The sequence below is a fragment of the Camelus dromedarius genome, chromosome 6 (genome assembly GCF_036321535.1).
Source record: "Camelus dromedarius isolate mCamDro1 chromosome 6, mCamDro1.pat, whole genome shotgun sequence".
NCBI classification, from domain to species: domain Eukaryota; kingdom Metazoa; phylum Chordata; class Mammalia; order Artiodactyla; family Camelidae; genus Camelus; species Camelus dromedarius.
The window spans coordinates 17,786,836-17,802,023 of record NC_087441.1 but is presented as its reverse complement, the minus strand read 5'-3'; the positions used below and the strand labels follow the sequence as shown (position 1 = coordinate 17,802,023).

At 41.8% G+C, this 15,188-nt stretch overlaps 1 protein-coding gene across 2 annotated transcripts in view; it reads right to left on the bottom strand.

The window, feature by feature from the left end:
* EPM2A (EPM2A glucan phosphatase, laforin) overlaps positions 1 to 15,188 on the bottom strand; it is an 88,561-nt gene that overhangs the window by 12,276 nt on the left and 61,097 nt on the right. Inside the window, exon 3 of one of the 2 annotated variants that reach the window (XM_064486611.1) lies at positions 6,092 to 6,333. The exons of the other annotated variant lie outside the window; for it this stretch is intronic. Coding sequence (XP_064342681.1) covers positions 6,092 to 6,333 — 242 coding nt within the window. The remainder of the gene's footprint in view (positions 1 to 6,091; positions 6,334 to 15,188) is intronic. 2 annotated transcript variants of the gene reach the window in all.

Below are 15,188 nucleotides of genomic sequence, written 5' to 3'. Positions count from 1 at the left end.
GCTCACCCCACTCCGCGATCAAAGCAGGAAATCTGTGTGGAAGCCAGATAATGTTCTATGTTTCTGCTGGTGCTCTGTTAATCCCTCTAACTAAGGGATCTAAAGGCCCCATACGCAATTTAGAAATGTTTTTAACAGGAATGCTTTAGGCAGAGCACACTTTGCAGTTCCTAAAGCTCCATCTCTCCCCAGGGCCTGCTGCCACACTTTCCTCTTCCCTGCCTGTTCCTTAGGGGGAATCTGAATTGGAGACACATCAGCTCCTATGCCTTGCTTGATTTCTCAGAGTCCAGACTGATCTGTACTTCTGTGCTTGGTTGCAGGGTGCTCTGAGGTTAGCGCTAGGTGGGCCTGCCATACAGTCAGTTACTCATGGCATCTCCAAGGGGCAGTAAAGCATCACTGGAGATGTAACGAGGTGTGGACATCGCATGTTCTGGAGCGGTGTCTCCCTGTATTTCCCAGGGAGAGAGTATTGTGTATGTCACCCACTCTTTGAGCTGGGGGATCAGAGGAGGCAACACCTCCCAGTCTGTTTGAGCGACACTGCTGACAAGGGTGAGTCCTGTTCAAGTGCGAGCACTTGTTCCACACAGGGGGTGTTGGAGGTTGACTTTAAGTAACACTGGCTGGGAAGGGAGCGCCCAGTGATGGATCCAGGAAGCTTGGGTTCTTCCTGCTCCTGCCACAACTGGGATCACCTTTCCAGTTCCTGTTACATCTGCCTCTCCAGCTACCAGTGCATTGCCAGGAAGTAAACAGAAATATCTTTAATGTGGATTTTTATCACGTTTCCAATATCCGAATATCCCATGGTGGCCATCTGCAGGGGGAGCTGCTGGAATCAGAGTCCCAGCCCCTGGTGCTCAGCATCGTTGTGGCCAGCCCGCCCAAGCCAGGTCTTCACCTAGTGGCCCAAATGACCTAGTATGTCCCCCTTTCCTTTTTATCTGCAAAAGATTCTTCAAGAGGCATGTATACAGCTTAGAAGCTGAAAAGGGGCATGTGTTCGTTTAAGGTTCAATACACTCAGACACGTAATCCTGGAAGGTAAATGTCAACTTCCACGTGGAAACGCCGAAGGCTCCCAGTTTAAACATGAGTTTCCCCCACTGGTGGTCTTCTACTAGAACCACTCAGCCATTCCACTTAAGAACTGTCAAACATTATTTACATAATGTAAAAATGAATCAATAAATAAAAAGGGGCACCAGAGAAGCAGCTGATCTAGGATGCTAGCAGTCTCAGCCTGGCCTCAGCCAGAGCCCTTCTTTATTTTGACCTCCAGGGACTGCAGATCACCCTGCTCTGACTGATGACAGCTGACATTACTGAGCCCTTTCTACCTGCCAGGCGCTGCTCTAAGCACTGGGCTTGCAAAAGCTCCTTCACAGGCACTATGAGGTTTCAACAACTATGAGGTTGGTACTATTCTTATCCTCATTATATCTGAGGAAACTGAGGCGTGGAGATTTACCCAGGGTTATTCCCCAGTGGCCACTCAAACCCAGCCATCCAGGTTCTAAAGCCTCTGGTCTCAACTTCCGTGCCACTGTCCTTCTCTAACCTACCAGGTCAGTGGTACCTGCAGGTCCTCATGCTGTCAATCCGAATTCTTACTTGGCTGGTCCTGCTGTGCCCCCACCCCTGTGTGACACCCTCCCTGGGGCTCAGCACCTCTGTCCCCACCACAGAGGGACCATCTGTGCCCAACAGGCTCATACCCTTCCACTTGCCGACCCATTCTAGGGAGCCTGAGCTAATGCTCAACCCTCCAAGGCATCACAACGGGGTCCCCAGGTGCAGGGCTCACCCAATCAAGCCAGTGTCAACCAGAGCCCCTAATTTTTATGTTTCATACATTAAGGCTCCATGTAGAGTTTAATTTGATTCTAGAAAGCTTCCCTTTTAAAGAACAAGAATACCTCAAGGCAAGAAAGAACTGCTGATTTTTTTTTTAAATATTCCAAATTTTAAATGTTGGCAACTAAGTTGAAAATTTTAAACCCTGTGCAGGTCCGACAAAACACTCCACCATCTGTGATTCTTACTTTGGAATTTAAAACAGGCCTTGACTTTCTATAGATGCTCAATAAACATTCGTTAAGTACATGAATTAAAACAAAGTAAAACAAAACCACTAACACCGATTTGATCTGAGACACCATGAGACAACTCTAATACTACATTTGGTCCACATTTCCTCCAGGTGAATCCGGCTCTGGAAGGATGAAAAGCTACCTGATGACATGCAATGAGCAAGCAAGCAAAGGTGGTGAAAAGGGGACAGAGGCAGGGTGGGGCAGCCTGAGGCACTGGGTCCTGAATAAGTGGGAGTGGGGAGCCCTAAGGATGTCTGAGGCCGACCTAAGGCTGACCCTGAAAGAAATCATTCCTGGCACAACTTCCAGCCTTTCCAACACACACACACACACACACACACACACACACACACACACACACACACATACACACACATCCCTTTGCTTCCTTAATCCAGACCAGATTTATGGCTGAATATATTACTATTGCATATGAGCATGTCTTCTTTTCCTTGATGTGGATAAGGTCCATGTTATCTGTAACATCCTTTGATAGAAACTGAAAGACTTGTGACTAATCATATGGACCCAACTTGGGAATTTTGCAAGCACTTTCCTATCAATTATCTTTTTCTGTTGTTATAATCCTGTAAGGCACAAATTACTACTCCCTATTTTCCAAGTTAGGGACCAGCCTACCCATATCGCACAGCTGCTCGAGGATGAGGTGGCTCCAGCCTAGGTGTTGTGGCTCCAAGGCCGTGTCTCTGCCCCGTGGCAATGCTGAATTCAGTGCACTGAGTCAGAGAAAGGACTCAGCCTGTGACAACAGAGGGGTGGCCAAGGACTCCGGGCAGCACATTAACCCATTTGGGAGGCAAGGGTAGACCATCTGTTACCAACCGCACTGCGCTGACACAGGTCAAAACCCAGTCTGAAAACTGACTTTCAGTGAGCAGATTTAATGTTTTCAGGTGAATGCTAGGTTTGGGAGCTTTTTGTTTCTCAGGTAAAAGACACAAACCAAAATTTAAAAAAAAAAAGAAGAAAAAGGAAAAGAAACCTAACTAACCCCAACCCCTCTGCATATGACACAAAGTACAAGAGTAAGAATCAATGGCACAATTGATTGCAACAGGTCTGTGACAACCAGTGGTGACAGTCAGCCCTAACAAAGTGTCTTCCTTCTCTGACTTTATCTGACAGCATAATGCTGCAGCTCAAAACACTTCCAGATGGATTTTTCCCTAGAGTTCCAAAAACATTCAGCTGGATTAATCGGTGTGTTCATTGTGCTAATATTGTGAGCCACATAGATTGATCTACTGGTCAGAAATTCCTGGGTGACTCAGGAATGGTTGTTAACCCTTTGATTACTCCCGCAGGTTATGCTGAACCAAAGAAACCCTTTATTTAGTCTTGGGGTTTGGCCTTTTTCAAGTAGGAGCTTTCATTTTGCTGCCATTCCATGTTTCCAGACTGCTTCAGTGTGCGAGGTGCTCCATTGTGTGAATGGGACCTGGTGACTCTGTGACCCCACAAAAGGGTTTGATACAATTACAGTGGGTCTTTGGGGATAGAATTTTCCCTCGGGGTTCTGCATATTCCCAAACCATCAAGCAAATTACCTATTAGTCAGCAGGGTTTGGGGGCAATCAGTGCACTGGGTGGAACACGCCATAGTTATCTCAGCTTCTCTGAGCCTTGGTTCACATTAATTCTTCAGTGGGATAACGATGCTATAAAATCAGAGTCGAAGAAGCAAAAACCAAAACACTCCCTGAAAGCTACAGGCACACTGTCCTAACAATCTTACCTGTTATTAAGCGAGAGAAGCTGGACAGGACAAATATGACCTTGATTCAATCAGTGTTCTTCTGTGCAAATAAGGTTTTTGGTTTTTTCTTCCTTGGAAAAAGAGCTCTTGCTGCTAAATCAAGCTCCTTTGGATGAGCATTAACCACCAAGGGGAGTAACCAAACTACTTCCTGCTTCAGGCCAAAACCTATACCTCATTCCCAGTGAGAGTTCAGTACAGACACAGACCCACGAAGGGGTCCAGCCCTGCCAGGAGAACCACCTGAGAGTCACAGAGAGCCCAGGTCCCAAGGTCCAGTGACGGAGGCAGCCTGTGACTCTCAGTCTCCTGCCCCACTCACATCTTGGACTGTTGACTCTGTCTGGGGAGACAAGCTACCTCCTGAGCAGCTCAGGACTTTGTCTAACTCCAGCTAATGGAGAACATGAAGGACTGAAAGTGTGGTTGGTGGTCTGCAGAAGATCCTTGAAGAGTCCGTGCAGAGAGCATGTAGAGAGCAGCTTCCTCACCTGGTGCCTGGAGCCAGGTTCTGAGCCGGACTGCCTGCGCGGAAACCCAGCCTGCATCTCCGCTCTCGGACCTCGGCCAGGTGACTTAACTTTTCTGTGTCTCCTTCTCTTCCTCTGCGAATTGGAGACTACCTCATCTGCCAGGACTCTTGTTGTGAGAACTAAGTGAGTTAATGCATGGAATTGCTGAGAAGAGTGTTTGATACATAATGTACTGTGGGGGGAAGAGGGCTGATGATACAGGCGTTTCCTCCTCCCTAAGAATCACGGCCTTCTTTCTCCTCCCCAGAAAAACAGTTCACAAACTCCCGCAGCCCGTGCCATTCCACAGCTCTCTGCTGCCCCCTGGTTGATATTATTAGTGTAACTTGTTCTCTTGGCTTAATCTCTTCTACAAGAACCCAATTCTACAGGCCATTCCTCTGAAGCACCATGCCTCTGTGCCTTGGTCTATGTTTTCTTCCACCCGGCATGCCCCTCCTCCCTCTATCTTGACCTGTCACGTCCACCTCAAATACCGGGACATTCCCGTAGCCACACTGTGCTCCCCCACAGAAAGTGCTCCTCCCACACCATAACCCACCCTCCCGGCACACAACACGTTCCTCTCCTCACATTCTTCTTTGTACTGTAATTAGTTTTGAACCTATCTTAGTGCCTCTTACCATTAGATCAAAATTATGCCTTGCTTGTCTCTGATTCCCCGGCAGCACCCACGTCACACCCTGATACTCTCTCCACAATGACAGGTTTTGTGCAGCCAAGGTTTGTGCAGTAAATGCAGCATCCCTGTAGCCACCCTACCCCGAGCTGCGTTCTCCCTCCTTATCTCTCACCTTGACTCCTCCCCAGCGTCCCCAGATCCACTGGGGCTCACCCCTACATTGTCTACACTGCAATCAAAGGGTGGTTTTTGAGGAAGAAAAAATGGTTATCTTGGCATCTGTCAGCCTCCTGCCCTTTCAACTGCTTCTCCCCACTTTAGGATCTAGAGTCTAAAGTTTTTATTGTGTCCAAAATCCTGCAAGACTCTCTTCCCCCCTTCCCAGACCTGCAGCCGCACTGGCCTGTTTTTCAGTCCCTGCAGCACTCTGCTCTCCTGCAACGAGGATTCTTCCCAACCTGCTCCCTCTGCCTGGGAGCCTCTCCCTCCTCAGCCTCGCCCAGCCTGCACTTCAGATCTCAGCTCAGACGCACCCAAGAAAACCTTCCCTGGCCCTTCTTCCTGGGTCTGACTTGCCTGAGCACGTTCTCATAGCAATATCTATGTATCTTTCTAACAAAGAAACTCGTCACAGTTTTAAATTTCTACCTGTAGTCATTTAATGCATGCTTGTCTTCCCCACAGGACTGTAAGCTCCATGAGGACAGGAGGTGTGCCCGCTTTCCTTCACTGTTGTAGTCCCAGCCACCAGCCTACTGCCACATACACACATAGTGGATACACAGTAAATATGTTTAATGAATAAACAAACGAAGAACCCATGTTAAACAGAATCTTAGCCAACGAGTCAAAAGATAAATATATGTAAAATATATTAAACCACAAAACTCGTATTTATTCCATATCTATCATTCATTTTTAAGTCATTTGATGATAGGTAGAAAGGTAGGTAGGTAGGTAGGTAGACAGGCAGACAGGCAGACAGGCTGGCAGAAAGAGCAAGGGCTTCTCTGAAACACGTTTGACCATGAGCCAGAGAGGTCCTCCTGATACTTACCTTCAGTGCTCATATCTGGTGTCGGCATCCAGATGTAGACCAAGCCTTCTTCCTTGTACAGCTTAATCATAGTGTCCGGAGTCATGGGTTCTGGGTAGCGGTTACAGCCTGAGGAATTCTGTACAATATCCCATTCCGTCTGGAAATTCATGACAGCTGTAACCCCCAGTTCATGCTTCAGTTTGATGGTTACGTGTTCCACTTGACGAGGGCAGCTCCCCAGCCAGATATTTGGTAGAATTCTAATAAGAACACATGGAGTCAACTATTACTATTGTTGGTGTCATGAGTTAAAGCCTGAGGCACTGCATAAAACAAGGAGTATTTAAAGGCAAAATTAACCTTTAAATCTGGCGCAGGAAAAGCTGTATTAAGAATATGAGTACCAATATTATTATTGAAAGACAAAAATACTGGTGGCAGTGTTTTGGGGAAAACAAATATTTCAATTAACTAGAATGCCAGGAAATAGACATTAGCAAACCAAATCTAGCAATATATTCAAGTAAGTCCACCAAGTTACACTTACTCCATGAATGTGTATGTGGTTCAGCATTAGGAAACCCATCAACATGTTTCAAATACCAGTAAATTAAAGGCAAAACTCCTATGATTATGTCATAAATTCTGGGAAACATGTGCTAGAACTCAGCAATCATCCCTGTTTAAAGCTCTGTATAAAAATTTCAAATAGTATGAGATTACCAGAAACTAACAAACAACAATCTTCTTTCAAATAAAATCAAAGTAAAGGTTATTTCCATTAGTACCTAACATTATTCTGTATGTTTCATCTAATGCTACAAGGTAAGAAGAAGAAATACAACTATCTGTACAAAAAAGATTCAACTGTAAAAGCCATGAAAAGTATTAAGATATCTGGATAAAGGAAAATACATAAAAACCAAACAGCTTTTCTCTACACTGCCAAGAGCCAGGGAAAAACAGAGTGTGGGGAGGAAGGAAAATCTCATTCAAAAATAATAACAAAATTACAAAACATCTTGGAATATCTTAAACCAGACAGAACTATAAAATTTCACTGGAGGATGTTAAGAAAATAACAACAACAAATAAATACTATGATATGTGATTTATAATAAGAAACATATATCTGTTCTTCATCTCCATTCCTGGCACAGAGCTCCTAAAACCATTGAAATTTCCTAAGTGATGAGAGCCATAGAGGAGTCCTTTGTTCATGAGGTGACTATTGGAATGCACCAAAGGATGGGGGCTGGTTGCCAGGGGTACCAACCTCGTGATTAGAGGCTTGGAACTTCCATTCCCACCCCCTGACCTCCTGGAAGGGGAGAGGGGCTGGAGGTTGAAGCAGTCACCTTTAGACAATGATTTCATCAATCGTGCCTATGTAATGAAGCCTCCATAAAAAACCAAAAGGACAGGGTTTGGAAAGCCTCCAGGCTGGTGAACACTTGGTGGTGCCTGGAGAGGGCATGGAAGCTCTGCCCTTTCCCCCATGCCTTCCCTTGGCATCTCTTATATCTGACTGTTCCTGAGTTATATCCTTTTATATTGAACTGGTGATCCACTCAGTGCAAATTAAAGAATGTTGTAATTCACCATCTGGCTCTACAAGAATGAAGTCACTAGCACTGCAGTCACTGGCCTTCTCTACACACATTGAAAGGAGTTCAGGGTGGAGATCAGGACCAGGCATTCTGTGCTTTGGGGAAAACTGAGAGAACAGGCTATTTTAGATAGTTAGATATTTTCAGGAGAAAATTTTATGAACTCAGTTTCTTACATCTGCTCATTCCTAGAAAAGCACTAAAATCAGTAATGGAGAGATCTGCTCCTTGCAACTAGCAGCACCCTTCTACCAAGAAATGCACTTGGGTGCACATATCTGCTTCACCAACATCATATATATATTAATAGCCTCCCCCACCACCTCAGCAGTTCCTGACAGGCTGTCTCCCGGGCTGTAGTCCTCAGTAAGCACCTAATAAAACTTAACCCATAGTTCTTATGTTGTGCTTTTTTTTTTTTTTTCAGTCAACATAAGTAAATGTTTCCTTGAGTTCTGTGAGCTGCTGTAGCAAAATAATCAAACTCAAATCTAAGGAGGGAGTCTGGGAAACACCCAATCTGTAGCCAGTCAGAAACAGGGAACAACCTGGGCTCATGACTGGTGTTTGAAGGCAGGTTAGGGAGGTGGGTCTTGTGGGACTGAACCCTTAATGTGTGGAATCTGATACATCTGCAGGTAGATGGGGTCAGAACTGAGTTGAACTATAGGACACCAAACTGGTCTACAGAGAATCGCTTGGATAGCTGAGGAAATGCCTTCCCACACACACATTGGAATTGGGTCCCAGAACCCAAAAGACATAACCACGCTCTTTAGTTGGAAGATTTAAAATCAAAAATATGTAAATATCTTTAAAATGTAAATATTTTCTAAATTAATATATAAATTAAATGCATGTTATTATAATCTGTTGCACATGGTTATATTGTCTTGTTCACTGATTATTTCACATGTGTACATTCTCTCCAGAACTAATGGGCAAATACTCTGTTTCAAACTTTACAGTTGAATCATGTCACCTAGAACCTTACTAGGTCCATTACAGGGCATTCAGACAATAGTTATGAGATGACTGTGGCAGACATCACTCCCCAGGGTTCTCAGGTACCCCCTTTCAAGCATGGAGGACTAAACTCCCTCTCCACCTCCAAGTTAGATATGGCTGTGTCAATAAAATGTGAGCTGAAGTGACACATGTCACTTCCAGAGGTACATACTTCAAACCCTATGCATGATTGTCCATTCTTTCTTTCCTGGCTGCAATGATCATGAAGGTACATGAGGATGCTGGGCTGCTGGAAGCTGAAGCTGCCTGGAATGTCAGGCTACCTCAGGGAGGACAGCTGCCTGGAGAGCTAACGGTTTGTTGTGTAAAGCCAGTTTTGGCATTGTTTGTCACCACAGCATAACTTAACTTATTCTGACCAATACAAAGCCTAAATAAAACAATGGCTCTAAAGTCTCTAATATGGAGGAAAGAAACAGAGCAGAGGGACTATACTTTTATTTAGTGACTTTCATTTTGAGTTTAGAGCAGTCATTCTCAATTGGGAACAGCTTTGCTTCCCAGAGGATTTTGGACAATGATTACAGAGACATTTTTGATTGTCAAGTGACTGTCAAGCTGGGTGCTGCTACTGGCATCTGGTAGACTGAGATCAGAGACGCACAGAACAGCTCCCCGCAGCAAAGAATTCTCTACTCCAAAATGTCAATAGTGTCTAAGTTAGGAAGCTTTCATTTAGGGAAATAAATGTGGAAGAGAACTCTTTACTTTTTGTAGAACGAAAAGGAATATGGAGCTGGAGTAAGACCAACATAACTGACACGGAGTTTGTGGCTCATCAGCTGCAACAGTCTGATAACAATATGCTTCCAGGTTACACTGTAGAACAGGTATGTATACATGCATACACAGAGAGACCTAGGGAGTGAAGCAAAAGCCTAATGCTGCACAGCTGAACAGCAGGGCAACATGTGTAGTGTGGTGTCATGGGAAAAGGGCACTGAACACAAGCTAGAAAAACTGAGCTCAAATACAACTTCAGCACAGTATTTTTAAAAGAACTTGATCATAAGTTTCTGACCTTAGGCCAACGTATTTATCATCCCTGAGCCTTTGGTGTGTTCATCTTTAAAACGGTCCTGTCTTTAATGGAAAAAAATATGAAAACAAATATATGTACATACATGCATGACTGGGACATTGTGCTGTACACCAGAGACTGACACATTGTAACTGGCTGTACTTCCATTTTTTTTAAAATGGTCCTAAAAATTACTAACTCACAGGAATTTTGTGAGAAGTAAATACAATTAAATAAGGTATTTGTATAAAACTGACACTAGCAGATGTACAATAAATGCAAGTGGAGTTTATGTCCAGTTTTTATATTTTACTTATTAAAATAATTTATTTTAATAATAAAAGTAATTTATTTTATATTGAAATGACCATTCAAATACTTTTCCATTGTCCTTTGTGTCCTCCATTTGAATGCTGCAGAATATAGACTATTCACCCAATTTTTTAAACATGAAATTCAGCTTGTCTTTTCCTTCGAGCTGTTGCTGTTGTCATTGTGGGTGTTAACATAAGAAGCCAATGGATGAATCCTCAAATGTGGGTATTATCCATCCTCAGTAAAAATATCTTACCAGATCAAGCATCATCTTTCTAAAGCTTGAATCCTACTCACCCTCAGGGAAAGGATAAACCAATTTTTTATTGCTGCTTGGTTTCTAAGTCTAATGGGTTACTAGGAATTTCCTTGTGGATTACTGAGGATTATTATGGAAATAATAAAAGGATAAAGTTTACAGAGAAAAGTTAGAAACCCAGGAAAGACTTAACGATGCTCTGAAGACGGACACAGGATCCAAAGTTCTCTTTACCTTATTTCTGACCCCAAAGAATTCTCAGATACCCCACTGGGCCCGCGGACTGAGAGGAAGACCATCGGCAGGGGCGTTTAGAGTGCCGGAGAACTACGCTTCGTGAGGACATTGTTCGCTGAGTGTCCAGTCTCTGCAGGAGTGGAATCTTCACTCACCTGGGCCGTTGTCCCTTCCCTCTGGCTGTTTAGTGAGAGTAGGAGCCTTCACCAATCCCGATGTTCCATCCCTCCTTCCATTATCTGAAAGACCCCTCCTGCAGGAACCTGCTGGATGCCCAGCGGATAACTACAGGGCTGGGCAGCCATACCTGTGCTTTGGGGGACTGGACACCTCAGTTACATAACTAAGAAATACGACCTTTTGAACGAAAGTGTACTTTTACTGGCAAAATCTTGAAGTGGTCTGGTAACAGATTAAAATGAATATTCATGGCAAGCAAGCTAGATTTCAAATGTTACCCAGAATTTTCTTGAATATTGTACTCTTTGAGTGGGTAGAACTTAGTATTTAGCTAGTAAATAAATGCCAAAATAAAGTGGCTAACAAAAAGAAATGATAAGTATGTGATGTGATAGATGTGTTAGCTACTGCGACAGTGTTGTAATCATATTGCAATATGGAAATATATCAAATCAACACATTGTACACTAAACTTACATAATAGGGCATGTCAATTATATCTCAATAAAATAAAATGAATTTTGAAGTAAAAAAATAAAATAAAGTGACTAGCATGCAAGATGTGCATAAATGCCAAATAATAGTTCATAGAGATATACAAAGGGTAAATCAGGATGTGGGAGCCTACAAAATAAGAAATCAGAATCCCAAACCAGACTCAATATACAGATCACATTGTGTTGCTTTAAAAGGTGTTATTTTATCTCATTCAGCCTTGGTCGGCAAATGTATTTAAACTAATCAGGAACCTCAGAACAAATCAAAGATAAACAGCCCCAAAGTTAGTACCTTAACATATATATTTTCCACATCAAATTTCTAAAGAGAATAAGCCTTTAAACATTTCCCATACATTTTCACACACATATAAACACCAGTATTTATATCAAATATTTTCCAACTTTTCAGCAACATAACTAACCCTTCCCCTGGAAATGCTGGAAGTCAGAGTCCATATTTACAAAATTAGTATAAAATAATTCCTGACTTGTTTAAGTGAGATGTTCTGGAACTAGGAGATGAATAACTAAAGATAAATTCTGAAAACAAGCACTGTAATGAAGGATAGAGAATTAAAGTTGTAAATTGTACTGAACCATTCTATGGGACATGTAGGCAAAATACTAGGCTTGTTGGAAACACACAGATCAATAGATCCTGCGTAATTGGACAGCTAAAGTGCCCTTTATATGCATCCTATTTCAGTTTGTTGCCTCCAATAGCAAGTGATCCATTTCTAGTTACATGATATACAAGAGGTAGTAAGATGCATGATGTCCTTTCTAAACAGTAATTAAACTTCTACTTGTCCATTCAAGAGAGAATGATTTGACACCATTAAAAATCAATTTTTACTCATCTCATCTTAGTTTTAATCTTCTTTTGGTGTTGATGATACTTTAAACTATTTTAAAAATCAGGACTTTTCAAAGATGGAAAGAAGTTTGTTGAAATATGTTTCTAGGGCATAAAAATCTTCTGTAAAGGTAGTTTTAATGCAAGACATATCAAACTTCAAAGATACAATTACTGGAATAAAGAGTATAGCTTGCACTTACATTGTAAATTGCATTGTAAAACTTCCAGAGAATTACTTGATGAATAATTCACTATCAATCATGAATTACATCAGAGATTTCTGGCTCCACTACAGACAATTTGGAAAGGTCAACGAGAAATTACTGTACCAAATGGGCATTCACAGAGTCAACCCAGAACAGAAATTCCCAAACCTGGCTTTGCATTCAAGCCACATGTGATGCTTTTATAAAAACTTCTATCACCAGGACCTACCCCAGAGATACTCATAAAGTGTTTCTGAAGTGAGATCTACTAGAGATTACCATACTAAGTGAACTAAGTCAGAGAAAGACAAATATCATATGATATATCATTTACGTGTGGAATCTTTAAAAAAATGATACAAATGAACTTGTTTTACAAAAAAAAAATAGTCTCACATACATAGGAAACAAACTTATGGCTACCAAAGGGGAAAGGGTGGGGGAGGGATAAATTAGGGATTTGGGATTAACATATATAAAACAGATAACCAATAAGGGCCTACTGTATAGCAACATCTTATGGTGAAAAAGAATATGAAAATAAATATATGTATGTTCAGGTATGACTGAAGCATTATGCTGTACACCAGAAGTTGACACAGCAATGTAAACTGACTATACTTTGATAAAAAAATATATATATACATATATGTATATATATATACACACACACAATAAACAAAAAAATGAAAAAAATTAAGTGAGGTCTAAGATTCTGTGAATTGATTTTTATTTTATTTTTTAGAAATTAACCGGATTTCATATATTACTATGCAGCAAGATTCCAGAACCACTAGCCTAGCAGAACCCAATAAACATGTAGGAGAAGTTTAGTATGTGGGTCTCAACACCTTTTAGTAGCAGGGAGACATATAGAGATGAGAGCATGAACTTGCTCAGCTCTACACACAGACATATAAAATTAAGCCTCGACTGTCTCCAAAAATAGTTTCAAGACTGCAGATGATTCCGAGACAGAGAGTGAGGCCTGGGGAACTGTTATGAGAGAGTGTTTATGAGAACACATGTCCATGTGTTTAATGCATATTATCTTCTAAAATGTCAAAACGAACTCTACTTCTGAGTCATGACACACATTTAATATAGTTATATCCATTAAGAATGTACTATCATAGAAAAAATTATGGACTTGGGTTTTGACTGTTGCCACTATGATTCAACAAGATTGAATTTAAATAAAATCTATCCTAACAATATCACAACTCAGTTAAAGACCAGGGGGAAGAGATGGATGGCTGACGTTCTGAAAGCTTACTTTCCTGGACTGCAAATCAAAATCAATTTCATTCATTTGAATGAATCTGGATGTGCAGTTCCAGGTAATCACATCACAACACTGCACCGTCCGCTTCACCTGTCAGGCCGGGGCCTGTGGTACAACAGCTACCGAGGCATGTGAATCGGAACCACTAGCTCCACCTCAGCTGTCAGTCAAAGGAGGCCTCGCTGGCAATAATGAGTACATCAGGCAGAGTGAGCACACAAGCTCTTTGCAGAAAACACCACAGGGTATTGGTGTGGAAAAGACAAGAGATCTCAGGAAACGAGACAGTTAACATGGACTCCACATTGCAGGTTCCATCACTAACGACCATGAGAAATGGCAGAGTGACCTTTTCCTGAAGGTGAAAATTAGCATCAATTTTTGTCCACAGAGGGGAAAAGTTAGGGAAACCACAGGGATGGTGGGATCAACGTATGGACATAGGCGATTAGTTGTCATCACACCAAGAGACCACAGCCCTTGAACCGTAGCACCCTCTTCTCCCCATTCAAACTCAGCACCATTCAAAGACAGAGAAAATGGATTTGGGGGAGGTTCTTCGCAAAATCCAGCTAAGAATTTAGCAGGAAAAAAGAAAAAAAAAAACGAACGATTAGCACATTTCCTATGATGGGTAATTGTGCTGCATTTACCTTATTTAATATTTTATGGGCAATTCAATGTGAAATTAAAATGTGATCTAGCTTTTAAATAATGGGTGAAGAAAAACGTCTATCAGTCCTGCAATTTAGATCTCATTAGTGAGAAAGCAAGAGAAACATTAAAATCAACCTCCAGGAAGCTCCAAGCTTCATTAGCACATATAGTTCCTTCTGCTGAAAATTTGTTCTCTGGTGTCAGGTGTTAAGTTATTAATGCCAAACTTCTATGCCAAAAGGGTGCTTGTAACAGACTCCAGTTAAGGCTGAATAACTGCTCAAAGACAAACTCCAACTTAGAGAGCAATGCTAATTATCTGCTTTAATAAAAAATAGTTTTATTATAGTTTGCTTGTGGGTCAAAGACTAGTGTATATAGAACACATGTGACTTTCTATAAGTGCTGTCAGTTTCTTAGATTTTTTTGGATGTGCTATGTAGTTTATCGCCAAATGAAGCAAATATTTTTGACATATGTTCTCTCATTTTCTATACTATAAAATGTCATATAATTTAATTATGAAGGTCTGCTATGGGTTGAACTGTGTTTCCCCAAAATTCCCATGTTGAAGTCCTAACCCACAGCACCTTAGAGTGTGACTTTATTTGGAGTTAGGGTCTCTACAAAGGTAATCAAGTTAAAATGAAGCCATTGGGGTGGGCTCTAATCAAATACGAATGGTGTCCTTATAAGAACTGGAAATTTGAACAGACACGTACAGAGAGAAGAATGATGTGCAGATAAAAGGAGTAAGATGTTGATCTCCAAGGCAAGGAAAGAGGTCCAGAACAGATCCTTCCCTCACAGCTCTAAGAACAAATCAGTCCCACAGACACATCGACCTCATGCTTTAGACTTCAGAGCTGTGAGAAAATAAACATCTGCTCTTTAAGCCACCCAGTTTGTGGCACTTTGTTATGGCAACCCCAGGAAACAGATACAAGGTCTAAAATT